General features: G+C 37.3%; 2 protein-coding genes across 4 annotated transcripts in view; one reads left to right on the top strand and one right to left on the bottom strand.

Moving 5' to 3' along the window:
• RIOX1 (ribosomal oxygenase 1) overlaps positions 1-11,734 on the bottom strand; it is a 1,390,763-nt gene extending 1,379,029 nt beyond the window's left edge. The window contains exon 1 of one of the 2 annotated variants that reach the window (XM_044059130.1): positions 11,528-11,734. In XM_044059130.1, the coding sequence (XP_043915065.1) occupies positions 11,528-11,593 (66 nt within the window). In that variant the 5' untranslated portion in view covers positions 11,594-11,734. Of the gene's footprint in view, positions 1-11,347; positions 11,420-11,527 lie in introns of those variants that run through there. The other variant, XM_044059139.1, reaches the window with a different exon arrangement.
• A 92-nt stretch (positions 11,735-11,826) lies between these two features.
• The window catches only part of LGALS8 (galectin 8), an 892,437-nt gene continuing 876,385 nt past the window's right edge, over positions 11,827-27,878 (top strand). For both annotated transcript variants that reach the window (XM_044059159.1, XM_044059152.1), the window contains exon 1: positions 11,827-11,987. In XM_044059159.1, coding sequence (XP_043915094.1) covers positions 11,949-11,987 — 39 coding nt within the window. In that variant the 5' untranslated portion in view covers positions 11,827-11,948. The remainder of the gene's footprint in view (positions 11,988-27,878) is intronic.

The raw sequence follows: 27,878 nt of genomic DNA, 5'->3' as shown, positions 1-27,878 counted from the left end.
GAAGAGAGGTGAAGAAGAGAGTACAGGCAGGGAGGAATGGGTGGAGAAGAGTGTCAGGAATGATTTGTGACAGACTGGTACCAGTAAACGTGAAAGGGAAGGTCTACAAGAGGATAGTGAGACCAGCTATGTTATATGGGTTGGAGACAGTGGCATTGACAAAAAGGCAGGAGTCAGAGTTGGATGTGGCAGAGTTAAAGATGTTAAGATTTGCACTCGGTGTGACTAGGATGGATAGGATTAGGAATCAGTATATTAGAGGGTCAGCGCATGTTGGACAGTTTGGAGACAAAGCAAGAGACGAGATTGCGTTGGTTTGGACATGTGCTGAGGAGGGATGATGGGTATATTGGGAAAAAGATGCTAAGGATGGAGCTGCCAGGTAAGAGGAAAAGAGGAAGACCTAAGATAAGGTTTATGGACATGGTGAGAGAGGACATGCAGGCTGTTAGTGTGACAGAGCAAGATGCAGAGGATAGGAAGAAATGAAAAGAGATGATCCACTGTGGCGACCTGACGGGAAAAGCCGAAAGATGATGATGATGATATTATTAAGAGATTTAAATTTTCTCAGGTGGTAACCTCTTTGCTACCAGTTATTTCAGACATACTGTACATATGATTTTTACAATCAAGTATATCAGCTGTTGACCTGGTGATGGAGCCAGTTTCCTTTTCTGACCACTGCTTGGTACACTTTAAGGCCAAGTTCTCTTGTGTGGCTCCCCCATCTTGAATTGGTGCATTGCAGAAATTACAACCTCGATAACCCTGATGTTGTCTGTCCTGCTTTACACCAGTTCCTTATGGAGGTTAGTGGAAACAATCCAGATGAGCTACACTTCATTACTTTTCTGGACTTTGCTACCTATGTCATGTCATGTGCACCCAGTCTGTTTGGTAGCTTAGGAGCCTTTGTATGAACAAAGATTAAAGAATCTTGCCCATAAAAAGTGGGGAACCCCCCCCCAAGAAAATTCAAGAAAAATCTCAAGTGAACAAGGTCATTATCAGAGCAGTGTCAGTGGCGCAAAAGGTAGCACACTCTCCTTTGGTGATGAAGGCTGTGAGTTCTTTTCCTACACCAGGAAGATGGACTGGTGACATTGTAGTAGGTGTTGCACTCCTGAGTGTGTCTTCCTTTGCCTGAGTTGGTGGTAGCTCAAGTGGATTTAAAAGATCCCACAACACCTGTCAAAATGAGTAATGGAAGTTCCCTGATGCCCTGGTTATAGTAGTATAAATACTACCTTAGGTCTCCCCTAAAAAGAGGCTACTAGCTTAGTGGAACTAACACCGTCAACAAAGAATAAATAAAACAAATACATTTATCTTCACTGGTAACTAGTTGAGAATAACAGTATTGTGAAGAGCACTTGTTACATGTTTAGCAGGTTAATCAAATATAGGTTTATGTGCAATGTTTGCCTAAATGTAATAATGAAATTATTGCCAACTGTTTGCTTCAATACCAGTTGTCTGCTAAATTTTGTCATGCCCAGTTTTAAAAGTGTGAGTTTACTGTGATGCCACCTGTGTGCTTGATCATCTTTAATAAAAACTGCAGTTTACATTATTACTTGGTTTATAAAATAATTAGCAGTAGCCATCAATGTTAACATGCATTATAACATGCCTATTTGCACACTAGACACTGTTTGATAATTACCATTCAAAGGTATGGTCTTTCGGGTGACATTTTTGTTGTCTTAGTAGTCCATGTTGCATAGGTGTAAAAGTACTATGTTACCAGATAATACACATTCAACAAAGGTACCACATATTAGTTGGGCATGTACATTCTGCATTAAGTTAGTGTCCTCAAGTGTGAAAAATACATTAACAGAAGGTGGTGGGCATGGTTTCTTTTTAAGAAGAGTTACCTGGAGCTCATGGCAGGATTTCGAACAGAGTAGTACAACAGTAACTGGCAGGATTTGGAACAGAGTAGTACAACAGTAACTTAAACAAACTGTATTAGGCCCCTTTCCATTTATATGCCTGCTGGATCCAGCACTAATCTCACATGATTGAATGCACTCTCTACCAGGATGGTGAGTGTGGTACCACCTCTATGCTGCACTTCATGTGTCAGTATTGAAAAATTAATCCAGCTACCTTGGTGTGGGAATAGAACCCATAGCCTCCTACACTAAAGGCAAGTGTGCTGTATACTGAGCTACTGCGACTGTTAAACATTTACTTGCATTATAGCCAGCTTTAGTCACCAGCAAACCCTGCAGTCATTGTGGACTCCCTGTTCCTGGGGGCCCCAACCACAGCAAGTTATCTTATCTTGATATTTTGTAACATGACTGTCAAACAAACAGAAGATAATTTAACAGTCTTGTATACTTAATAAACCATCTGGGTAATAACTCTTAAATTCAAAGACATCTCTGGTCATATTAACAGTGTTTTATCAAATAAAAGGCTTCACAACTCCATTAAATATTTTACCACTGACATAGTGCCCTTAGCTTAATTAAACCCTGCTGGTGGACATTCTTTCCACTACAGCTAACAATATAGCCATCTTTAGGTACCTGCAATACCTCTGGCTGTTGGGGGGTGTCTTAATCATCCTTGACTGTGTGGGGGCCCAACAAAAGCTGTTGCTAGTTGGGGAAAAATGAGGAGGAAAAAAATGCATTAATTTGCTGATTATGCTCTTTAACCTGAACAAGGCTGTGATATGACCGTAATAGGATAAAGCTAATAATGAACATGAGCAAGGTAAGCACTAGAGAGACCAACAGCCCAGAGTGACTTATCTCAGTGCAAACCCTGGATTTTAAGAAGAGATGATACTTCCAGTTTTCAGGAATGGTTTTCTCTTTCTGGAAGTTTTATAAATGCTGGCAGAACACCAGATACTATAACTCTCAACTTACTTGCTGAAGAATTCAGCCAGTGCCATAAATAATTGCAGAATAAAGTCTCAAAATAAGAAACATGTCCTAAATATTATTGTAATTCACTTAAAAAAATAACAGAATAACACCTTTTGCATCAGCATGCATTTTTTAGACAGTAATAAATATAAAACTTTGTGTGGATGTATTAACTGTCTGTAATCCTCAGTGATTTACCTGCAAATTATTTTTTTATGAAAGACTGAGCTAAATTATGAGACATCAGAGAAGTTTTGTGAATTCAGGGACAGTGACAGGTATGTATTACTCCTCAATGAGGTAAATACAATTGTCTTACCCTGCTGCTGTTTGATGACTGCTAAAACAGCAGTCACTGATCTGGTGTGGCAGTACTAGTGTTGTACAATGTATTGTTATTTGCTGAAATAAGTACATAAGTACAGAACTGGCATTGTTATGGCTTATGCTTTTGTGTGTCTACAAAATGTCACTGATTTTTATCTGTCCACACACCAAGTAATGCCAGGACATGTACATTATTCTTCTGGGTAGCAGAAAAAAAATCAGATAACAAGTAACTATATTTCATTTTCAAAGGTATGGCATAAAATATATCACAAAACATTCAGACACTTAGATATTCTTGAAGGTCAGTGACCCCTGTGATGCCCACGCACTGGCCCAGTAATCAAGGAGCCTCAATCCTCACCACTAACACCAGTGATGGGTGAGCACACTGGGAGGGATAACAAGTACAAAGACAGTAAAGTACAATTTCCCATAAAAGCACACAGAAATCACAGTCATTTTGGGGCTGGTTTCTCCCTTACTTACCTTCCAGATCCCCAATAAGACTCTCTACTGGCACAGCTATAGGGTACAAATCTCATTCGGGTATTCAAGCCAAAGCCTCCAGTGCCCTCTCTGTCCAACCAGTGCTTCGTGTCCCTGCCCAAGTAGCTGCCCCCCCCACACACACACACACTCACACACACACACACACACACACACACACACACACACACACACACACACACACACACACACACACACTCACACACACACACACACACACTTTATATACAAACACACAGACACTCCTAGGGAAGGCTGGCACAGGTTCTCCAGCTATGCTCCCTCCTGCCAGGCTATAATGTAGTAATCACTGCCACCAACTACTCTTATCAGCTACTAAAAAGGCCCTTAACAAAGGGTGTCTAATTATACTGTGCAATATTATTATCCAAATAGTAAGTGGATGAACAGAAAGGCTTATTGGAGTGGCTTTGTACAGTATCACTATATACATGCAATGCAATCTACAGCTTAAATGATCTCTACACAAAACAGCCACAGTTGAAATGTTTAAAAATATTTAATAAAAAATAATAAAAACACAAGACAAATCTTCTCAATTCAACACAGTGCTAGTCAATAGTTCAGAAATCACAGGAAATGCTTAAAATAATATTGTAGAATAGTCTGACATAAATATAGAAAACTGCCAGACTAAATCTGTCTAAATTCCTATGTAACTCTAAGAGCAATCACAGTTATAAATAAACTTACATATAGAGCAAAGGTTGAGTGGATGTTCTTCAGATAAAATTCAAAATGCTCTCTCTTTCTCTCTGAGATCTCTTAAATTGGTAATACATCTCTGTATATAGTACATAGTAGAAATGTTACATTTTTGCCTCACAAAATTTTTTTTGAATTTAGAGGTGAATTATTTAGACAGAAACAAGGCACAGCGATGGGGACGGCCTTTGTCCCTCATATGCCAATTTAAGCATGGGTTTGTTTGAACAAGAATATATCTACAAAACTTCATTTTTTCATCAACATGTTAAAAATTATAGTAGATTTATAGATGATTTGATTTTCCTCTGTGAAGGAGGGGAAACAAAAATTGATGACTTTATATCTGAGTTGCATATTAATAGATTTAATCTTAAATTTGAAGGTATACAAATTGGAATAGGTATCATTTTTAGATGTGGAGGTAGATGTATCTAAAGGATATTTACATACTAGGATACATAGAAAATTTGAAGATGAAGTTAAATATCTTAAGGCTACTAGTTGCCACCCTCCCCATACTATAGCTGCACTTACAATTGGTGAGTTTATTAAGTTACAGAGATTATGTAATGATATACAAGAATTACAACAGGAAACTCAAAAAAAATTATAATATGTTCTACTCTAGAGGATATAGCCAGCAAGTAATAGATAAAGCTTCTCATAAAATGAATCAAACTGATACACAGTGATATAAAGGAAATAGAGAAATGATAAACTATGATAGTAACATGAGAAGAAATAGTTTAGAAATCTATTTTATTACACTGTATAGTGTTTTTAGTGATGAGGTGGTTGCAATGGTTAAATATTACTGGAATTTTCTAAAAAAAAAACTAAGGAAGTAAAAGACTGGTTACCAGAAAATTTACAATTATCATAAACATTTTTTAGTTAAAGGTAGGTTGGTTAAACTAGAACTTAAACTTTATGATACACCTAAAAGATTTGGTACTGAAACCTGTGGTAAATTTAAAGCCTGTAAGCATATAGTTACATGCTTTGACAGTATAAATGGGAGAAAATTTGATAATAAAGGAACTTTTAGATTTGATACGGAGGGCATTATATATGTGCTTAAGTGCCCCTGTAATAAATTTTACATTGGTGAAATGAAAAGGCCTTTTAAAATTAGATTATTGGAACACATTACAGACATTGAAAATGTTAATATGGCTAGCTCAGTAGCAGAACATTTTTATTATGCACATCAAAGTCAGTCAAAAAGGGATTATTAGGTATGATATTAGAGAAAGTTTGTCGAAAGATTTTACTCTTCTAACATATTCTGGAAGAATCACACCAAGTTTTTGTAAGCAAGTAAAACAGCTTTATTTTACATGCATGGAGACCTGCTACATGATAGTAGTATGCCAGCAGTCTGGCTACTTGTACTTTGAGTTCTGCTTAAATAGACCCTCCTGCACGTACATACACGTAGCACACAGAACATTCATTAGAAGTGATAGTTTGATTACTTGTTTTTACCAGCCAGTACCACAGTTATTTTTGCACCATTAACTTTTTTATCAGCAGTTTAAGATTAACTTCTGCATTCCTCAGTGATTAACATTTTCCAGAACATTTCAGTTTGCACGCAGTGAACATTTTTCTGCTTAACCCTTTATATACAGAATACAAAATATGTTGAACTTCAGTATTTTTCCACATTTCCCCCCTTACAACATTTTGTATACTGTTTATTTTACACAATCCCAGATACGTTTTATACCTTCTCATAATCAGAAAAATATGCTTTTGTAGCATTGGCAGAGATAACCTTCGATATTATCATTTTGATACATGGTATGCAACAGCAGCCAAGCAGCAAAAATATGACTGCACCAACACATACAGTAATTAAAATGTTCATCAACACAGAACCCCAGTTTCCAAACAGGTTTTGGAAAAAGTCAGTCAAGGGGTTTGGACCAGGTTTAGTCAGTTCAGAGACTTGTTGAATTATTTCAAGATGACTCTGAATTTCATGCTCATTATCAGGAATGAACGAGCAGCACTCCTCGTGTATGAGAGCGCAAGTACCTCCTTTCGCCGCTAGGGTGAAATCGAGAGCCATACGGTTCTGCAACACTACTGTTCTCATCGCCGTTAATTCATCCGTCACCAATTCTAGCGCTGAAAATGTCGCATTACTCAGAGTCTCTAACAGTTTTGACAGTTTTCTCAGTTCCCAGATGGATTTTACTGTCCCATACGCTGGCAAAATACCAGCCCAAGCAATTACATCATCGCCTAGGTCCATATGTGAGAGTCCTTTGCTGCTGACGTGCGCCAAGTCATGGTGATAAATCCATGACGCATCAATGTTACCTACGGGATTAATAGGTTTATTAAGAGAACGTGCATTTCATATTTTACCTTGAGGTAATGCATTTACGTGTCTGATAGCTGGTATCAGATATCCCAAAAAACAACTTCCTGACCAGCCATATGGTAACCATTTATATGCTTTCCTACCACAAATAAAATAACAATCATTCGTTTTGATGGTGATATTGGTTGGAAATTCATAACTCCCATTTGGCTTTAGCCCCTTAAATAACAGGCCATATACGTACAGCATTTTTTCAACAAAACTAGTATCATTTACATTGATGTCTTTTTTTATAGCTCCAAACTTGGTCTCACACTGCCCTTCTAAGGTACAATTATGAACTATTGTCAAATTACATTGGCTCAGCCCCACCTTAACTTTTCCAGTCTTTTGAAAACACAATGTTCCATTTTGGCACCCCAGAAGAGGCAGCGCCACCTTGTCTCTCAGTGGTACTTCTGTGGTTTCAAACAACAAATTATTCCAAGTATCATTTGTTCCCAGAGGGGCTGTCCCTAACATTAAGCCACTATGTACAGTAGGTATTGCAGTACATACCCAACAATTTGAGACATTCATTGAAGATGCATATGCATATTTAATCGCTTGATATGTATTAAAGTTTGGATGCCAGCTGGTGTGTTTGTCTCTTTTTGAATGGCTAGCTTCATTAAAAAACAGAAATGGCCAAAACAGAAATATTACAATCACAATAGTAATAAACAATAAAATATTGCAATAGAACCATTTTCTCTTATTCTCATTATTGTCCTTCATGGTTACTGCTGTCTGTTTGTTCCTCAGGGGAATTCAAGTTTTTATCTAACTTAAAATGTTTTACAATTTTACAATGCGTTAGGTGGATCCATGAGGACCTTTCTTTAATCTGAACTGCCGTTGGAGTTGCGATGACTTCCGTGATTTTGTCGTCTCTTGAACCTGAAAAATAATCATTCGTTAAACAGCTGTTAGTATTGGTCAGCATTTTCCTCATGTACTCTGCTATCTCCTCACCCCCCTCACGTTCTGCAGGCAACAAGTTTTGCCTCTGCGGCAAGTAATAAGGTCTCCCATACAATAACTCAAATGGGGTGACTCCTTTTGAGGTGGGAGTTGTCCACATGGAAAGGAGGGCTAGAGGTAGACAGGTAATCCAAGACTGATGTGTCTCGGCCATGAGTTTTCTTAACTTGCCTTTTAGAATGCCGTTGTGGCGTTTCACCAACCCTGCTGACTGTGGGTGGTAGGCACAATGGTGTTTCAGTTTAATTTGGAAAACTGTAGACAGTTTCTGAATGATCTGATTGACAAAATGCGTGCCGTTGTCAGAGTAGATGCGTGTAGGAAGTCCAAAGTGCGGGACGATGTGATTGACCAAAATTTTAGCCACTGTTTGAGCATCCGGATGTGTCACCGGAAAGGCCCCAACCCACTTAGTAAATGCATCTACTATCACTAACACAAACTTCTTTAGCTGTGCCGGGGTCAATTCGATGAAGTCCATACATATTGTATGAAATGGATAGGGGGTGTTGGAAATGATGCTGGGGCAACTCTGACCCCTCCCCCATGGTATTTTGCACATACTACGCAGGATAGACAAAAACGTTTTGCATATGCAGTGAAACCCTTGGTCCAAAAGGTAAGGTGGATACTGCCGTGCAGGGGCCGCCCTAACGTTGGGCGCCAGTTATGTCGAAAGATTTTACTCTTCTAACATATTCTGGAAGAATCACACCAAGTTTTTGTAAGCAAGTAAAACAGCTTTATTTTACATGCATGGAGACCTGCTACATGATAGTAGTATGCCAGCAGTCTGGCTACTTGTACTTTGAGTTCTGCTTATATAGACCCTCCTGCACGTGCATACACATAGCACACAGAACATTCATTAGAAGTGATAGTTTGATTACTTGTTTTTACCAGCCAGTACCACAGTTATTTTTGCACCATTAACTTTTTTATCAGCAGTTTAAGATTAACTTCTGCATTCCTCAGTGATTAACATTTTCCAGAACATTTCAGTTTGCATGCCAGTAAACATTTTTCTGCTTAACCCTTTATATACAGAATACAAAATATGTTGAACTTCAGTATTTTTCCACAAAGTTATAGATAATTATTTGTATACGAATATTAAAAATGTTTTACTGTATAAGGAAGCAATTTATATTTAAAATTTGATACTTTGGCACCACAAGGAATGAATGTAGATAGTTTTGTATGTAACTGAATAATTGGATTAATGAATGTATTAGAACTATGGAATGTGATGTATGCTCAGTATTCTCCTCTGAAGGCATCAGCCGAGATGTCAGAGGAATAATAAATGCTGTTTTGCTCAGTACTTGGATACTAGTTTGTGATTTTCTACAATTTTGCCTTTTCTTTGTGGTCTAACTAAATTCCGATGTAACTCTAAGAGCAATCACAGTTATAAATAAACCTACATATAGAGCAAAGGTAGAGTACTGGTGAGTGGATGTGCTTCAGATAAAATCCAAAATGCTCTCTCTTCCTCTCTGAGATCTCTTAAATTGGTAATACATCACTGTTGACTCATTTTAGATTACATCATTCTTCGTTGGTTCCCAGGCTAACAGAAACTCAGAGTTTTAACATTTTTTTGATCTTGCACCTGGCCAGAAAACCACAGAAATAAAAGACATATATGTAAAATCTAGCAATTAACCCTGGTCTCAAAACAATAGAAGGAATTCCTCAGTCCAGATATTATGTCTCCCAGCTTTGAGATCAAACAGTCATACAATGCTTGACTTATCAGCTTTCTTCCAGCAGAGTGCACTATGGTTACATTTTTGAAGTGCAACATTTAACACAGTTTTCTTACATTTAAGAGGATAAGCCTGTGGTTTATATTCAAATTTACAATGACATAGAATTATCTACAAAATTCTATCATGGCGTTTCTGGCAGCCTTCACATATCTTCATAACCCTCACTTCCCAGACTATATAAATGGATTCAGGGGACTCCCTTAATCATCCTTGACTGTGTGGGGGCCTCACAGAAGCTGTTGCTGTTTGGAGAAGAAATGTATTAATTGTCTAATTATAATCTTTAACCTGAACAGGGCTGTGATATGACCCTGTTAGGATAAAGATGATAATGACCTCTGCTCTCAACCCCACCCATTCTAAAACCAGCCCTGCTTAGATATGTGTGTGTTTACAGAAAGTTGCTGTAGGTTATATGGGGCGGAGATTGAATGGTTATTACATCTTTAATTTTCATCACAGTCAAACTTTAGTGGTGTGCACAGGAGGTCATTATAGCTTGTGCTTGGGCTGAGAACAGTGTGGTCATTGTTTCTTTTACTTTTCTCACAGACCTCAGAGGTGTACAACAGTTATTACAGCTTATGTATGGGGCGGTATACTGTCTAGGAGCAACAAAGTAGAGTACATTACTGTACTCATTATTTTTTTCACTTTCCTCACAATTACCTTAATCAAAATTTCTGTTCAAGCCATCATTAATGAAAAGGCTGTGTAAAAAGAAAATAAAAAAAATGAAAATGCAGTTCAGAGCATATAAAAAGTTACAGCTTTTGAAAAAGCTGAAGAGTAAAGCAAATGTGAGAAAACAAAGGAAAAAAGTAATGTGCATGGTTTGGGGAGCCCAATATGGGAGGAAACATAGGAGATGACTAGATGGTGTGTGTGTGTGGTGGGGGGGGGGGGCTGAAACAGTAGGCCTATGGCTCCATTTCACCTAAGTCCAGACCTGTACATAGAGTTGTTGTAATGTATCATTATTGCAACTAAATGTCAGTAACTGTAAATGCCCCTTTGTGAGATGAGCCAACACAGACTTGTTGCAATATAGAGCATTGTAACTACAGGTCAGATAATGCAAACTACTCCTAAAAGTTTGCAGCATGAACTAAAGGGGTGCTTAGAAGGGGTGGCAGTAACAGGGTGATACTTAAACAGGAAGTGCCTAGGGGGCCCCAAACTTGATATTTGCTTGAGGCCCCCAAAATGCTAACACCAGCGCATCTGTATGGGATGGTCGTGGTGGGGCAGCAGTTAGTGCTGTTGCCTTACAGGAAGAGGTTCTCCGATTCAGCTCTCTGCTGGGGAGCCTTCTGTGCAGAGTCTGCATGTCTTCTTCCCTGCGGTCACGTGGAAACCCTGCAAGTGCTCCAGTTTTCTCATACATTTTAACGACATGTCGTAGGTGGATTGGACACTCTAAATTGGCAGTGACAGTGTGTGAGCTCATGATATGAATGAACTACCGTGGCATGGCTAGCCACCCGAGGGTGTAAACCTTGTCTCGAGAGAATTGTCACAGCTGAAGTAACATACTGACCCCATGTACAAAATGGGAAAAAGGATTGAGGCTGGATTTGTATGGAGTGGACCCTTAACCCTCTTCCTACCCTATCCCACATTACCTGTCTATGTATGTAAACCCTTCTGAAAGCCTATTATTAACAACTTACATATAAAGTGTCTGCAATCTCCCAGCTAATAGTTTATAGGCTTGTGTATATTTCTGTTAACATCAGCTGCGTAAACCATACCTCTTTTAAATGCATCTCATGTGGAATGTTTTTATTGGGAGCTGTCCTCGTCCACATTCCTCGCTATTCCACATTGACAGGGTCTGGCACACACAAAGTTTTTTTTTTTTTTTGAAGTAAATGGTACTGAATCATGTTACTACATCAAAAATGTTTAATATGTAAAAGTGACACATTTACCATCTTGTGAGCGTCATGGTTGAAATTGTTATTAAACAGTTCACATGTGTTCCACGTTTGGCCCATTTGCTCCACATTAACGAGAGACAGTATTCTATATTTCGGGGATGAAAGGTTGAGAGCTGTAGCGCGAAGTGTGACAGAATAAATAAGGAAGTTAACAAAAACGAACACACAAAAAACAAGAAAATAACCCTAGTTACACAACGAAACTCACGTACGAAACAGAAACGTCCGTTTTCTGACGCAGATGAAAAGCGCCTGACGTTTCATAATGATTTGATTGGCTAAAATAATAAATACTCTTCGTACGCTTGCAGTAATTACATTAATGCTGTGAAAGTGAAACTTATAAGCGATTGAAAACAGCTGAAGTTTAGTGGTTGAACGTGTAGGTTTAGTTGCATACGACGCTGAAGAAATGTCATTAGATAACCCTTGTCAAATGGTCTCAAATCCGGTAGGGTCCGTATGTTTATTTGCCTTTTTTGTAGTTTTTTATATTAATAACTAGATGCTGCATTTCGGGTTGACAGTAACTTACTGCACTGCGAGTGTATTTCGGTGTTGTATGGTTACTGAAATAGATATTTTGGGTCAGAAAGGCTTTAAGAGTTACGATGAGAATATGATATACATTGATATATTTGGTATTAGAGTGATATGCTCAAACATCTGTAATACTGTTCCAGACGGATATATCGCCAGTGACTTTAACGAGGCGTTTTGCAGTAATAAAAAAAAAAAAAAAACAGTTTACGTTGTGTTGACTACAGTAAATGCTGTTATGTTCACAAAATAGTAGAAATTCTTATATTTATATTGTTATTGATTGCTACACTGCCATGGTGGTGCAGTGGTTAGCATTGCTGCCTCACAGCAAGAGGTTCTCCGGTTCGATCCTTGGCTGGGGTGCCTTCTGTGCGGAGTCTGCATCTCCTCCCTGTGGTCGTGTGGGTTTCCTCTGGGTGCTCCAGTTTCCTCCCAGATCCTAAAGACATGCTCTAGGTGGATTGGACACTCTAAGTTGGCCCTAGGTATGAGTGTGTGCCTTCTGTGAAAGGTTGGGCGCCGGGCTGGCAACTCGACACTGTAAAACTACACTGCCAATCGTGAGCGGACAGGTGATCCGCTGTGGCGACCCCTAACCGGGAAAGCCGAAAGAAGAAGATTTGATTGCCACACTGACTGCCAGAGTGAAGCAGTGGCATCTTAGACTTGCAGTCCGTCCATCAATGAAGTCACACTTTCATTGCCTGTCAGTTAACCTGCGAATGCGCCAACTTCGGTGGAGGTATTATTATAGCAATAACCCACGCCTGGGTGTGGGTAATGCGGGATTTACCCACGGTTGGCGTGGTTTGGTCGCCCGAGGGACCAAACAAAGACAACCATGGGTAAATCCCGCATTACCCACACCCAGAAGTGGGTTATTGCTATTATACTATGACATTATTTAAGAAAAGAAATAATTACTTTTCTTAAATAATGGCATTGTATAATGCCTCTTTGCTGCCCTTCCACAGCTGTCTGGTATCCGCGGCAGTTCTGATGTACTGCGCATGCCTACGCAGTACATCAGAGCTGTGGCCAAAAGCAACGGAGAAAGCAAGATCTCCGTTGCTTTTTACTGTTTCGCTATGTTAAATGGGTTTAACATAGCGAGACAACTTTAAAATAAGCAACGGAGATCTCCGTTGCTTATTTTAAAGCTGTCTCGCTATGTTAAACCCATTTAACATAGCTAACATAGCTTAGCACGGAGATCTTGCTTTCTCCGTTGCTTTTTTAAACCTGTCTGCTATGTTAAATGGGTTTAACATAGCGAGACAGCTTTAAAATAAGCAATGGAGATCTCCGTTGAATGTAACTGTTAGAATGTATAGAGATCTCCGTTGCTTATTTTAAAGCTGTCTCGCTATGTTAAACCCATTTAACATAGCGAGACAGGTTTAAAAAAAAAGCAACGGAGAAAGCAAGATCTCCGTTGCTTTTTACACACTGTGTCGCTATGTTAAAGGAGTTTAACATAGCGAGACAGCTTTAAAAAAAAGCAACGGAGATCTCCGTTGCTTTTTTTAATCCTGTGTCGCTATGTTAAACTCTTTTAACATAGTGAGACAGTGTTTTAAAAGAGACTTATACTAATGGAAAAAGTCCGGGCGACCGGACCTTTTTCCATTAGTATAAGTCTATTTACAACGTGCACGCTGGCCAATCAGCGTGCACGTTTTGGAATATTAATGGGGGGGGGGGTCATGGTATAATAAAGTATAGTACGACCGTGTTTTGGTTGATCTTCTTTGACCATGTTTGGAATAAACATTTCTTAGCTCGCAACTAAATAGGCACATGTCTGGGTTTTGTATTAGAGCATTACTCCACCAGATGCGCAGTAGCAAGGACCGCCCAAAACCTGCCCAGCACTCTGTGCATAATGTTTACTTTTAGAAGTGCTTTGAATAAATATCGGAAGACCATCATCAGAAAAATCAGAATGCTAAACATTGTAATTATTTCAGTATAAAGCCTTTTCTCCCTTATATATTAAATCTTAGACTAAATAATTTACCCAGTAAAAACTCAGATCAGTTACATGTTGATTTTTCATCCCTTTGATTTAGGGTGAATTGCTTTTTTTATAAACACGGTGAATTTGTGTATGTTTATTTCATACGAGTTTTTAAATGAATGAAATACCGTTAAATGCGTTTTTCCTGCTTTGTGAAATTTCACCAGATAACATGATCATTTCTTAAGATCAGGTGTTTGCCTTTTTAGTTGGGTTATAAAGGTAATTAGCTTAAACAGGATAGACTTGACAGTAGTTCGGTGTTGACATTTGAACTGTTTTTGTTACTTTTCTGAATGTTGGAATTAAGACCTGCTAGGTTTTCAGGATCCCTGTTGTGAACAAGTATCCTAGGTCTTTATGCCTGAGTTTGCACAGAGAGGTTTGGTATTTCATTTGAAAAACTTAAAACTTCCTGGATGGGGTATAGTGCTGACTGTGGGGTAACCAGTACCACATGTCAGATATTGCTATTACATAATGAAGGTTTTAGGGAAAAAGAGTGGATAACTTCACAAAAGGAATGCATTTTTTACTGGCGATATTGTACTTGAGGGCCTCACCAGATGCGCAGTAGCAAGCCCCACCCAAAACCCGTCCCCGTGCTATTTTATAATCGGGCACTAATGAATATGCATTCCCTCAATAGCGACACTAGCATATGTCTATTTTACACAATAACTTTCAAACCTAACATCACTTTACACGGATCACTACCTTAAAGGTCATTCAAAAGCTCCAATCAAGATGAATTTTGCAATGAAAAAGGCAAAGTGAACTACACAGAAATACTTACAAATATTAAGATCGCCAATGGAAGGATCTTTACAGCATACTAGTGCTATTAAGGAAAATACAGACCACACCAAAGATTATAAGTTAACCAAATGAAAACATTTAACTGTGTTACAGTTCAATGTGTGTATATGGTAAAAGACAACCTAATCCTTTGTCACAAAATGTAATTAAATTACAAAACCTAGCTAGCCATTAAAAAACACTGCAATAAAACATATTTTTCTACCACAGCAAATGCAAAAGTTGTAATACACACGCAACTGGAATGATTTACATTCTGGTAGCAGTTGCACCATACTATTTTTGCGACAAAGAAAACTGAAGAAACTTTCCCCAAGAAACATTAGCAACACTAGAACATCTTGCATACTGCTACATATGAAAAATATGTCTTTCAGCTCGGCAAATATGACTGAATGAATTTAGTCTGGAAAATTAAGTGTCCTACTGTGGTGACATTCCTACTGAGGTGACTTAGATGCCAAAGCACTGCCAGCCACTTGGAAAAAGAGCTCTTTGTTTTCTGCATACAAATTGAGAAAAAAACTTGTAAAAACTCCAAATAGTAAAGTTATGAACTTGATATTTCTGTAAAGGACAACACTTCAGCAATACTGCAAGGACAGGTTTACTACTTCTGCGCTTCTTTTTGTACCTCCCATAAAAGTTATTCCCAAAGGCATTTAATTTGCTTCTCACCAGCTGATTAGAATGCCAAGTCAGTCATGGCTCATTACATATGCAGACCTGCCCATCAATTCGTGACACGCCCACTTCTGCACAAAATGCAAGGTGAGGCCTCCAAGTACAATATCGCTCATTTTTGACCAATTGCTTGTTTTAATTTAATGTTTAATCTTGTTTAATAGTCCGTGCATCTTGGGGGGGGGGGGTTACCTTTTGAAATAACCCTGCAAGACGGAGCACATGTATCGTTTTGCTGCAGTTTTTAATTTCCTTATTAAAAACTAAATAGACTTGTTAATGTTTTGTTTGAAAATGCAGTTCTAAAATGATAGTTTGCTTAACACTGATTGTTTAGTTTGTATGGAGAGCAGACATGCGAAGTGCGGGTTGCAGGGGGGCTTGACCCCCTGCAAAAGCAGTTACTGCATAAAATTATAATTAAAGATACCATAATATAAGCATGAAGCATGTGTTAAAAATGGTCAGAGACTGAATATTCACCATGTCACTGAATACTCTGCATGGCTTGTCACTCGGACATGTTTTCCATGCAAACGTCACAAGGGCTTGCCCTGCCAATCATTTTGGCCACGACCCATTCCTGCACAAAAATCACAGTGGGGTAATGTAATGCAAAGCCCATATGTGAACAGAATCAGGGACAAATCCTGAAATAGGAACAGTCTGAAATAATTGAGGACACTTTAAAGTATCGTTGCTGTTAACTTGAGATGTTACCCAAATAAGATGATGTGATATGAATTTATATATATCATATATATGTGTGTGTGTGTGTGTGTGTGTATATATATATATATATATATATATATATATATATATATATATATGTGTGTGTAATATATATATATATATGTATGTATGTGTGTGTGTGTGTGTGTGTCTATATATATATATATGTATGTGTGTGTAATATATATATATATATATATATATATATATATATATATATATATATATATATATATATATATATATATATATATATATATATATATATATATTCTGAAGTAAAAGAAGTCTGTGTTTTGTCATTATTTATTAACTGTAACTTACCACCATGTTTCCAAAGTCACCAATTTTATCAGGGATTAAAAGGGACAGAGCTAAAATTTGTGTCAAAATCAGGGACAGTTGAGAGGTATCCTGTATTTTAATGCAGAAAGCAACTAGAGCTGTTGAGATAACTCTCAACTGTCCTGATTTTTTAACAGTTTATTGAATTATCATTTGTGACATATGCAATTTTTTATAGAAGTAATCAAACCATATTAACAAGTTCACCTCTACAAACATAATACATCAGATATATTATTGTATAGTCTATAATGAAAGCAACACTACATAAATTGTTCAGTTCTTGATGTCTCTTAAACCTGGTTCCTCTTCCAATTTCCACTTTTTTCCCATGTAATTTACTCATACCCTTTTCCAAGGATCCCCCTTCCTGGTTTTGATTTCCATTTTATATTTGTTTTTTTGGCAGTCACCATAATTAAACTTAACAAGGCCTCACTATGTTGATGCAATTCAGATCCTGAATTCCAGCTCAAAAAAAATCCTTAGTTACACTAATTTACTCACTCAGTATTCCTGACAGAGTACTCTGCAGGGAATTGTCAAACTTTGCCATCTCATTACAGCCTGAGAACATATTCTTCCAGGGGGTCTATATTAATTCGCCAAAGTTTTTTTCAGAGAACACCATTCCATCGATCCCTATTCAGAGCAATTGACTTTCGCAATTTGTGGAATTTACCAAGGGCAAGGAAACAGTTGCCCCACAGCACAACGGAACCTACAACTAACAAAATCAAACCCACCCAAGTGGGGGGGGCCTTGCCCCCCATACTCCTCCTAACTATATATATATATATATATATATATATATATATATATATATATGTATATCAACTCCGAGATCACACTACAGTGGGGAAAAGGGCTAAGTTGTGTAGTTGGCTAACTACTCCCTTGCCCTTAGTAAATTCCATGAGTCGTGGAAGTGAATTCTGCTGAAGAGGGGTCGATGGAATGGTGTTCGCTGAAAAAAATCTTTTGGCAAATCAATATAGACCTATTTCCACATACATCTTTCTTCACCATTACACCTCCAAAATTTGCCATTTACCTGGGGAAAAATTATTTCAAGTCTGCTTGGGGTATAAATGTATCTATGCCAAATACTTCCATGCAAAAATCTTCTAGATGTTGTTGCATACTTGGGAGCCAGTATGTCCTCCCATTTTTTTGTGAGTTTCTTATCTAATCTCTGTTCTCAATACTTTCTGACCTCTTCTGAGTGATTCTGTTATGTAGTATTAGGAATACATATTACAAATACAAATAATTTTTTGTGAGTTTCTTATCTAATCTCTGATCTCAATACTTTCTGACCTCTTCTGATTGATTCTGTTATACAATATTAGAAATACATTGAGTCATCTAGGTAATGTTATACAATTTCAAATCTGAGTCTTGGTATTTCAGTAGAAACATTTCATGGGTATCCCATCCACTAAAAGTCTTATGATGTATAGATCTTATTCTGTTCACATCTTTTTCAGTTTTACATAGTTGTTGTTGTGTCTTTTGGCTTTTCCCGGTTAGGGGTCGCCACAGCGGAACTCCGGTCCGTTAATGCTTGGTAGTAGATTTTTACGTGCCGAGTTGCTGGCCCTGATGCACAACCTTCAACGAAGGTACGCCCATTCACGCATGTCTCCATACAGGAGACGCTCTAGCTGAGAATCGAACAGGACAACGTCTTACTGTGAGGCGACAATGCTACCGCAGCACCACCACCGCAGTTCTGCTGTTAAATTTAAAAATTCTTTGAATGTGGGAACTGAGTTCGATTTCCATTAATAACTTGTCTAACTACTACCAGTAAACGGAAGACATTTTTTGTTTGGCTTTTACAGATAAAGGAAGTGGAACATTCATTAGTATTATTGATCTTGTTAAAGAACAATTATCAGACCTTAACTCCTTAAAATATTTATCTCTTCCCAATATTTTTCACAGTGCATAAACATGTGCGTCCAGTTAGTTTTACAACTTTACTACATCTCCAACCTAGTGCAGAAGTCACTTCACTAAACTTAGAGATTTTATAGGAAGTAACACTCTATTTAATATATTTCCACATAAAAACTTTCCAGTATAAACTTGAAGAAGTTTGACAAACTGTTTTAAGTAACAGTGTTTTATTCTTACCACCTGTTGAGTCTGTCAATCTAATACATCTAAAAAGTTCCAGAATTTTGTATCAAAATTATTATTTACAATTAACTTATAAAACTCTGACAAGCTTCCTTTGTAGGTCGGTTTACCTTCAGTGGTAGTATTCATATATTCATATAATGGGGGAATAGTGTTCCTCTTCACTCATATTATCTAATAATTCATTTAATTTCTTACTGATGGATAATATTAACTGGTTAACAGATTCATCCCAACTTATCTTTCATTAAATGTTCTAACCATAATACTAATCCATCCCTTTTTGAATACATTAATTTTTAACTTTGTTCTGAGTTTCCATAAATCTAGAGGTGTGTGCAGTTGGAAAGCACATTTCTATTTTGACATTAATGGAGTTATAAAAACGTGTTTCTTAACGGCTTTAAGATTTGATTTCATATGCAGAATTTAAAGATTGAAATTAATTTCCTTCTAAGGTAAATTTTATTAACCAGATGAAAGGATTGTTACATTTTTTTAATTTATCATATTTGATAAACTTTTATAAGAATTTAGTATAATCTGGTCCTGAATATTTTTTTTTTCCATCTGCTAGTGTAGATCGAGTCTATCCAGAGAATAATAGAGTTACAATTTGCAGTAATAGAATAAGATTCTACTTCTGGGACGCTAATGCCACCATACTCCCATAGTTTTATATAATTTCTATAAGCAGTTCTCCACTTTTTAGGGTTCCATAAGAATGAAGTTAACATTTTCTATTTTCTTTGTTTTTCTTTGTCAGGTATTAAAGCTGTTGAATTATATATATATATATATATATATATATATATATATATATATATATATATATATACATATATATACATATGTATGTGTGTGTATGTGTGCGCGTGTGTGTGTAGATGTATATGTATAAAAATTTCTATCTCTATAAAATATATATATATATATATATATATATATATATATATATATATATATATATGTAGAAAATAAGAACTAGCCTAGCCTCAAAACCTAAAAAGTCATTACATTTTTTAATAAGAAGTAACACTTATTCAATTATTTTTTCAAAATTATTAGCAATCTTATGCTGCGGTAGTGTTGTTGCCTCACAGCAAGATGTTGTTGCGTTCAGTTCTCAGCTAGAGCGTCTTCTGTGTGGAGGCATGTGTGAATGGGCGTGCCTTCGTTGAAGGTTGTGCGTCAGGGCTGGTAACTTGGCACGTAACAAATCCACTACCAAACATTAGCGGACCGGAGTTCCACTGTGGCGACCCCTAACCGGGATAAGCCGAAAGACACAACAACAACAACATTAGCAATCTTACTGACATCTTGATAGATTTTTTTTCTCTAAATATTTTAGTTCTTTTTCTTCCCAATTGTATCTGTATTTGTCCTTAAATTTAGTATCTAGTAATTGATTTAACAAGTAAGTTACAGTTTTATTAAGTTTCAGCAGCGATACTTCTTGACATTTCAATTTCCTCATCTGTTTCTTTGATTGAATACTTTGATCTGTTGACTATAAATCCTGCTTGCTCTTTGTCAATTAATTTATCTGATATGTCTCTTAATTTTGTATTGAAAATTGAAGTAAATAATTTATAGTTAACATTTAATAATGAAATGGGTCTATATGAGGAAACTAATTTATCATTTCCTTGTTTTAAGTTTAGGTGAGATTATAGAAAATTTCCACAAGGAAGGAATTAGTTTGTCACTCTGAATTATCCTGAAAATGGTAGCAGAGTATATAATTCCATGCTTAAACAATCTAACCCCGGAGCTTTACCATTTTCCCTTTTCTTAAAGCTTCTTTAACTTCTGTTAGGGTAATAGGCTTATTCAGCAGAAATATTTGTTGATCATTATGTTTATAAGTAGCATTTTTCTTTAAATACTTCTCAATTTTGTAATCATCAGAATTAATATTTTTATCTTTATTAAGATCTTCACCGAATTTTTAAAAAAATATTGCTCATTTCCTCCATGTCTGAAGTAAGCTTATTAGTGTGAGGATTTCAGATGTTATTGATTTGTGCCTTTTTGTTTACCATCTTACCTTTTTAGCTAATCTGTGTAGATTTGTTTGAAGTTATTGCATAACTATGCAATTTTATTTTTTCTATTTATCTCCACTTATTAAAACTGTTTGGTATTTTGTCATTACTTTTTTAATGATTTCAGTATTGTCTAATTTCTTTGTTGTTCACATCTCACTTTGTATATTTCATCTTGTGTTTCTAACCAGTCTTTATCCTACTCTTTCATTTTATTACTAGCCCATCTTCCCATTCTGTCTTTAATATGCTTTTTAAGGAGTCCGGTAGTCTGACTTTACTAACTTAAACATTATCATTAAAAGATAAAAAAAAATCTCATTTTGTTTCTTAAGGTAATAATGTCATCATATATACCAGGATTCTATAAATAATCTGAAATTCCCTTGTATTTATTAATATGTTAATACTTAGTGCATTATGATCACACAAAGAACAAGGAATGCTTTTAAAATACTTATAGGTTCATAGGTTGATACTAGGCTATCTGCCCTAGGGCATTTATAAGCCTAGCCAGAGTGTGTTTGGCTTTCGCCACCCTTTTAGATTAGTTGACTGCCTCTGTATAGTTGGTCACAGAAGATAGCCCTTTTAACGTTAGTTTACTGTGCCTCTGTCTAGTAGGGACACAGAAGTGATCCCAGGGGTAAACCTACGATCTCCCATCCACTCGTCAAGATTTCTCTTGAAGAGGGTCATTGTGCGGCTCTGCCTAACATGGATTGGGATTTTGTTCCAGAGTGAGGGGAGCCTCTGGGATATGAATCTGTCCCTCCAGCATGTCCTATTTATTTTTGTGCTGAGGTTTAAGTCCCTGGAGCGTGTAGTTCTAAGGGATTTGGATTTCCTGAGGTGGAGCATGTCCATTAATTCTGGGTTGGACATGGCTTTATACGTCAGGCACAGATTGCCTCTGAGTAGGTGGTAAGCAACTGAGTAGAGCTGGAGTTTCTTTAGCCTAACTGCATAGGGCATCTGTTTGAGTCCCTTGATCCTCTTGGTGAGGTACTTTTGGGGTCTTTCCAGTTGCTACAGGTGTCGGGTAAGGTACATCCCAAATGGGGCATTGTATTCAATTATGGGCCTGATGAGTGATGAGTAGAGGGTCATAATGACCTCTCTTGATCTAAATGTGAACCCTTTCATGATAAGGTGGGCTATATAGAAGGTCTTTCTAACCAATTTGGCAACGTGATTGTCAAAGGAGAGATTGCTATCTACTTGGGTCCCCAAATCCCTAATTACTTCTTCCGTACTTAATGGATCACCACCTATGTTGTAATTTGTGGGCACTTTGTTTTTCCCAAAGGGGATGACTATGCATTTTTTGGTGTTTAGCTGTAGGCCATGACTTTGGCACCAGTTGTCCGTCTCTATGAGACCCTTTTGGAGGATGCTTGTGTCAGTCGGCGAGTTGATTATGGCACCCAGTTTGCAGTCATCTGCGAACTTGGTCAGCCATAGTCCTCCCATGTTAGCCTGTACCTCAGAGAAATATATACCGAACAAGAGAGGTCCCAGGACTGAGCCTTTTGGGACGCCACTTGTAACTGGTTTAGAGTCTGACATGGCACCTGCAATTCTGTCCATGTGGGTTCTATCCCTGAGCCAGTTTGCAAACCATCTTGTGACATAGGGGTTGATATTTAAGCTGGTGAGCTTATTTATGATGCCCGAGTGGGGTATTGTGTCAAAGGCTTTTGCGAGGTCCAGGTAGGCTGTGTGGACTACCTTCCCTTCATCTATGGCCTTGGTGACTGTTTCAAAGAAGTTGACCAGGTTCAACAGGCAGGATCTGCCCTTAACAAAGCCAAATTTGGTAGGATCCAGTGTTTGGAGGTTCCCAATGTCTTTGTTTATGAGTTCCATGATGATACACTCCATAGCTTTGCAGGCCAGGCTAGTCAGGCTTATAGGGCGATAGTTTCCAGGGTCCGTTGTGGCACCACCTTTGTGGAGTGGGACCAGTGTTGCTGTACGCCATTCCTTGGGTACATATCCTGTAGTAAGGCTGAGATTGAACAGTGACTTTATGTGAGGGTTCAGTTCTTCTTGGAGCTCGTGTAAGACACAGCCCGGGACACCGTCCGGTCCCATTGATGCTGTGTTTTTTGCTTTGGAGAGGGAAGCTCTCACCTGTGCATCTGTGATGTCAGGGAGGCTACACTCTGTTGGGATAGACATTTGCTCTTTTGGGGGGGGGGGTTGCACTGAACCTGTCTGCCAGGATGTTGGCAATGTCTGTGGGTTCAGTGTATTTTTTGTAATTTTGCAGTAACTCAGAGCATATCTGGGAGTTGCCACCCAGGTTCCTGACATAACTAAAGAAGGCCTTGTGATTATCTTTAGCATCTTGTGCAATTTTTCTTTCGAAGCTGGCCTTAGATGATTTTATGAGGGATCGTAGTTTCTTGCTGGTACTGATCAGAGATACCTTCCCTTTTTGGGATTTTGCTCTATCATGTAGTAGCTTCCTCCTTCTGTTGTATAGCTTATTTATGGCTGGTGTCCACCAGACAGGTCTCCTGCCTTTGGAGAAGTGAGTCTTGGTTTTATTTTGTATAGCACTATCCTTGCATTCCTGTAGGTGTCCATAGAATGTGTTTGTAAAGGATTCTGCGGTTTGGGCCGTATTTTCCACTGGCCCGGGGGCTTTGAAGGATTCCACCTCGGTTTTGAGAAGTGTGAAGTTTGCTTTTGAGAAGTTCTTCACCGTGGTTTCCTTGGCTGAGGGTGGGGATGGGATATGGATGTCCAGTGAGATTAATTTATGGTTGGATATTACCAATGAGGGGTATACCTCTGGTATGGAACATAGAGTCCCCATGTTGGTGATGATCAGGTCCAATATGTTTTCCCCTCTTGTGGGAGTGGTGAACAGTTGTTCCATAGCATTTGAGTTTATAAATTCTAGGAACCGTTGGGCTAGGGTGTTGGGGCTTGAGTAGTGCTCCCAGTCTATGTTTGGGTAGTTGAAGTCACCCAATGTAGTGATGTTTGGAGAGACCTTCATATTCTCCAGTGTTCTCAGGAAAGCCGAGTTGGGTTCGTGAGTTTGGGAGGGTGGTCTGTAGCAGGCTACAAACTGAAAGGCAGTTTTGCCCACTGTTAGTTGCACATGGATGGTCTCTGATGCTTCGTGCAGTGCCACTAACCTGGAGGTGTGGGTATCTTTGATGAATATGGATACTCCCCCTCCATTTATGGTTCAGTCTGAGTTTTGGGGCCGAAAAGCATGGTATGAGGTATAACCTGGTAGTGCTGGGGTGCTCTCGGGAGCCTTGAACCAGGTTTCTGTTATTGCACAGATATCGATATTCTCCATACTGAGGAGAGCCTCGAGTGCGTGCATCTTGAGGTTTAGACTTCTGGCATTGAGCAGCATTACCCTTAGTTTCTTTTTCCTTGTGTTGTCTGTGGAGGTGGGTTTGTCTTTTGAGCCTTGCCTAAAAAAGGCACTATGGGGGTGCCAAGAGCCTTAGCCAGTATTTGAAAGCCCAGGGGTGACGGGTGCAAGCCGTCCCTAACGAAACAACGTGGCTTGTCGAGCATGTCATCCCAGGCTGACAGACACTGGATCCCCTTTGAATGACACCAATACTTTAGCCAATTGTTAAAATTGATCATTTTGTCTTTATACTGTGTCATCATTCTTGGTGTGGGTAAGATGCTACTCAAGGTCAGGGTCATATTAAATCTTTAGAGGCATAAATGCCATCAATTCTAGTTTGTGACTCTGCTTTTACTATTAAATCAACTAAATTATTGTTATTAATTCATCCGTTTAGTGCTTTAACTGATGCTAGTATTTTACCTTCCTTCTGTTCACTTGTATCTTCAGTACTAGATATGCGGTTAAAATCCGCTGCTAAAATTAAACTACCCTTCCAGTGACATTATAGTAAGTTTAAATGATCTTTAGCCACTCTAGCACCTATTCCAAGGACCCAGTAAAAATTAGCTAGTGTATAGTGCTTACCATTATATTTATTTATACAAATGTATATATTCATTTGGGATCATTAATGGATTCTATGACCTTAGGCATTATAGTAAATTTTCTCAAAAGTATAGTAGATCCTCTCCTCTTGTTGTTAAAAGAAGCAGGTAATGTTTTATAACCTAAGTTGCTTAAATATTGTATATCTTTATCTATTGAGTCACTTGTACGAATATAATGTATCTTGTATTTAATTTTAGATCTCTCATTAATGATTTCCTTTTTCTGCCATTATTTAATCTATGTACAGTAATAGATACTAGATTAAAACTATCCAAACTGTATATTTAAAAAGATTTCTTTCAAAAGATAATATGACACATTTCTCCACCATATTAATCTAATTGTAAGATTCTAATGCATTCCTCCAACACTGTCTTGACATTCAACATTTTTTTAATTCCTCCTTTCTTCAAACTAAACTACTAAGTCTCATACATAACAAAATATTGTATATAAAACAACAACACCAATGCGGAGCAGCAGACTAGCGGAGTCAAGAACAGGCGTGCAAGCAAATATAAGAAAAATCAGTGAAACCAACCACATGCACGCTGTCCTGCTGGCTATAAAACGCTGGGTAACTAGCTGTACAGCGATGACTTTAAACACAGTTCAAGCTCCACAGACAAAGCAGCGATCCTTCAGTAAACCAAAGCTGTTTAATGATCAAAAACACAGTGAGCGCTTCTTCAGACTGACAACAAAACACTTTTGTGCAAGCATTTAAAAACCCTTGCATGAAATTTCATTGGTTATTCATTAAATATTAATGAGCATCATTAAATAAAGTGCACAATACAATAAAACTGTCAGTAAGGAGCCGCTCTTATATCTGAAACTACAACAAATAATACATATGAATAAATCTAAAAGCACCATAAACAAATTAAAGTGCATAGTGCAATAATCATGGCTGTAATGGACAATCCTTATACCTAAGGCAGATACATACAAGCGACTATCATCTTAAGCTGTAAACAAAAATATATCTAACTGGCAAAAACGCACAATATATTATAAAATAACAAAGACTGAATATTAAAATTTTAAAAGACATATTAAAAATCCTATCATACAGCAGAGAATTTGTAGAAACGCAAGATAAAAGTGTATATAATAAGATAGGGAAAAAAAGCCATCCACTGAGGATATATATATATATATATATATATATATATATATACATAACCAAATAACATGTCTGTGTGTAAGCTGTATATATACAAAACTTGCTATATGAACGTGCCATGAGTCAACTTATGGCAACGTACAGAATAACATTGGAAAGGAAAACAACTTATATCAAAATGATATAGTGTATATACCACGTCTTCCTTGTCAGGATGACTAGGTGCACACAAATGCATAAAAGAATGTTGTCCGTGTGGTCTTACACTATAGCAAAAACAATGTATGAAAAACAAATACTAAATCACTTTCCATAAATCAATGGATGAATGTGTATAGCTATAAAGGACTTACAGTTTATATAATGTCTTAACTAAAAGTAACAACTTTCTACCTTAAAAACTTCAATCAGTGTCATAAAAACTGTATCATAAAACCTAACCATATATCTTAATAGACCCAAGACAAGTAAAAATACTTGTCATTCAACACAAGTCCAAGAACAGTTGAAACATCTCATACAACAAAGAAAATTTTTTGTAAAACAGGGTAATTTTAATTCAGTGGGGTTTAAAGATCTTCCTATTCTTCAGGAATGGTTTTATCTGTATTTTATCATTTAATCCTGGGGGATTATCAGATCTAAGTCTGATAATCCATCTCATTTCACATTCAAGGGTCCTATTTATAATACCTCCCCCTCTGATTCCCTGCTTTAAAAACTGCAGGACAAAGAAAGAAAACGTATGATTAACACCAGATTCTTTATAATGTCTAGATAGTGCATTAGTATCAGAGCCTATTCTAATTTGGTAGTAATGTTCCCTGATACGCTCTTTTAACATGCGGTTGGTTTTCCCAACGTAGTAAGATGGACATGCTTTGCACATTGCCAAATAGACAACGTGCTTAGTTTCACAGTTGGTATGGGTGTTAAAATAATATTTCCGCATGGTATTTGGATGTGTAAACTCTGTATCTGTATTAATATGACTACATTGTTTACACTTGCCACAGGAGGTCGTATTTATGTTATCATTCATATTCATCACTTCTAAGTGTTGATATTTCGGTTTGCATAGGATTCTCTTTAAGTTAGGAAAATTCCTATAAACCAATCTAGGTTTTGGACCCACTACCTTAGCCACTTCACTGTCTGAAAGAAGTATATCCCAATGTCTGTGCAACATATTCACTAGATCAACACTGTTCCCACTATAATAAATTGTTGCTTTAACAAAATCATCATTCACAGCCTCCACCTCTATTGTATATCTTTATCTATTGAGTCACTTGTACGAATATAATGTATCTTGTATTTAATTTTAGATCTCTCATTAATGATTTCCTATTTCTGCCATTATTTAATCTATGTACAGTAATAGATACTAGATTAAAACTATCCAAACTGTATATTTAAAAAGATTTCTTTCAAAAGATAATATGACACATTTCTCCACCATATTAATCTAATTGTAAGATTCTAATGCATTCCTCCAACACTGTCTTGACATTCAACATTTTTTTAATTCCTCCTTTCTTCAAACTAAATACTAAGTCTCATACATAACAAAAACTAAGAGAAGTCTACTACAATAATTGTATATATTGCTAATAAAGCACAACCTAGCATGGATACCAAAGTATAGAATAAACAGACTACTATACTATCTCTCTACCAACCAGCACCTAAAAATTCATAAAAAACTAACCGAAAGCTACTATGACTTGCAAGTAATTAATATAATATTATGCATGTTAAAACTAGCACACTATTAATTTAGTTATGTGTTTTGCCATTTAAAACTGTCCCCATTACTACAGAAATGTTTAATAATCCTCTTCTATTAATCACAAATATTAAATAAT

This window comes from Protopterus annectens, chromosome 1.part2 (genome assembly GCF_019279795.1).
Source record: "Protopterus annectens isolate FY-2018-M chromosome 1.part2, PAN1.0, whole genome shotgun sequence".
Classification (NCBI taxonomy): domain Eukaryota; kingdom Metazoa; phylum Chordata; order Ceratodontiformes; family Protopteridae; genus Protopterus; species Protopterus annectens.
The sequence above is the reverse complement of the archived record's forward strand: the minus strand, read 5'-3'. Positions and strand labels throughout refer to the sequence as shown.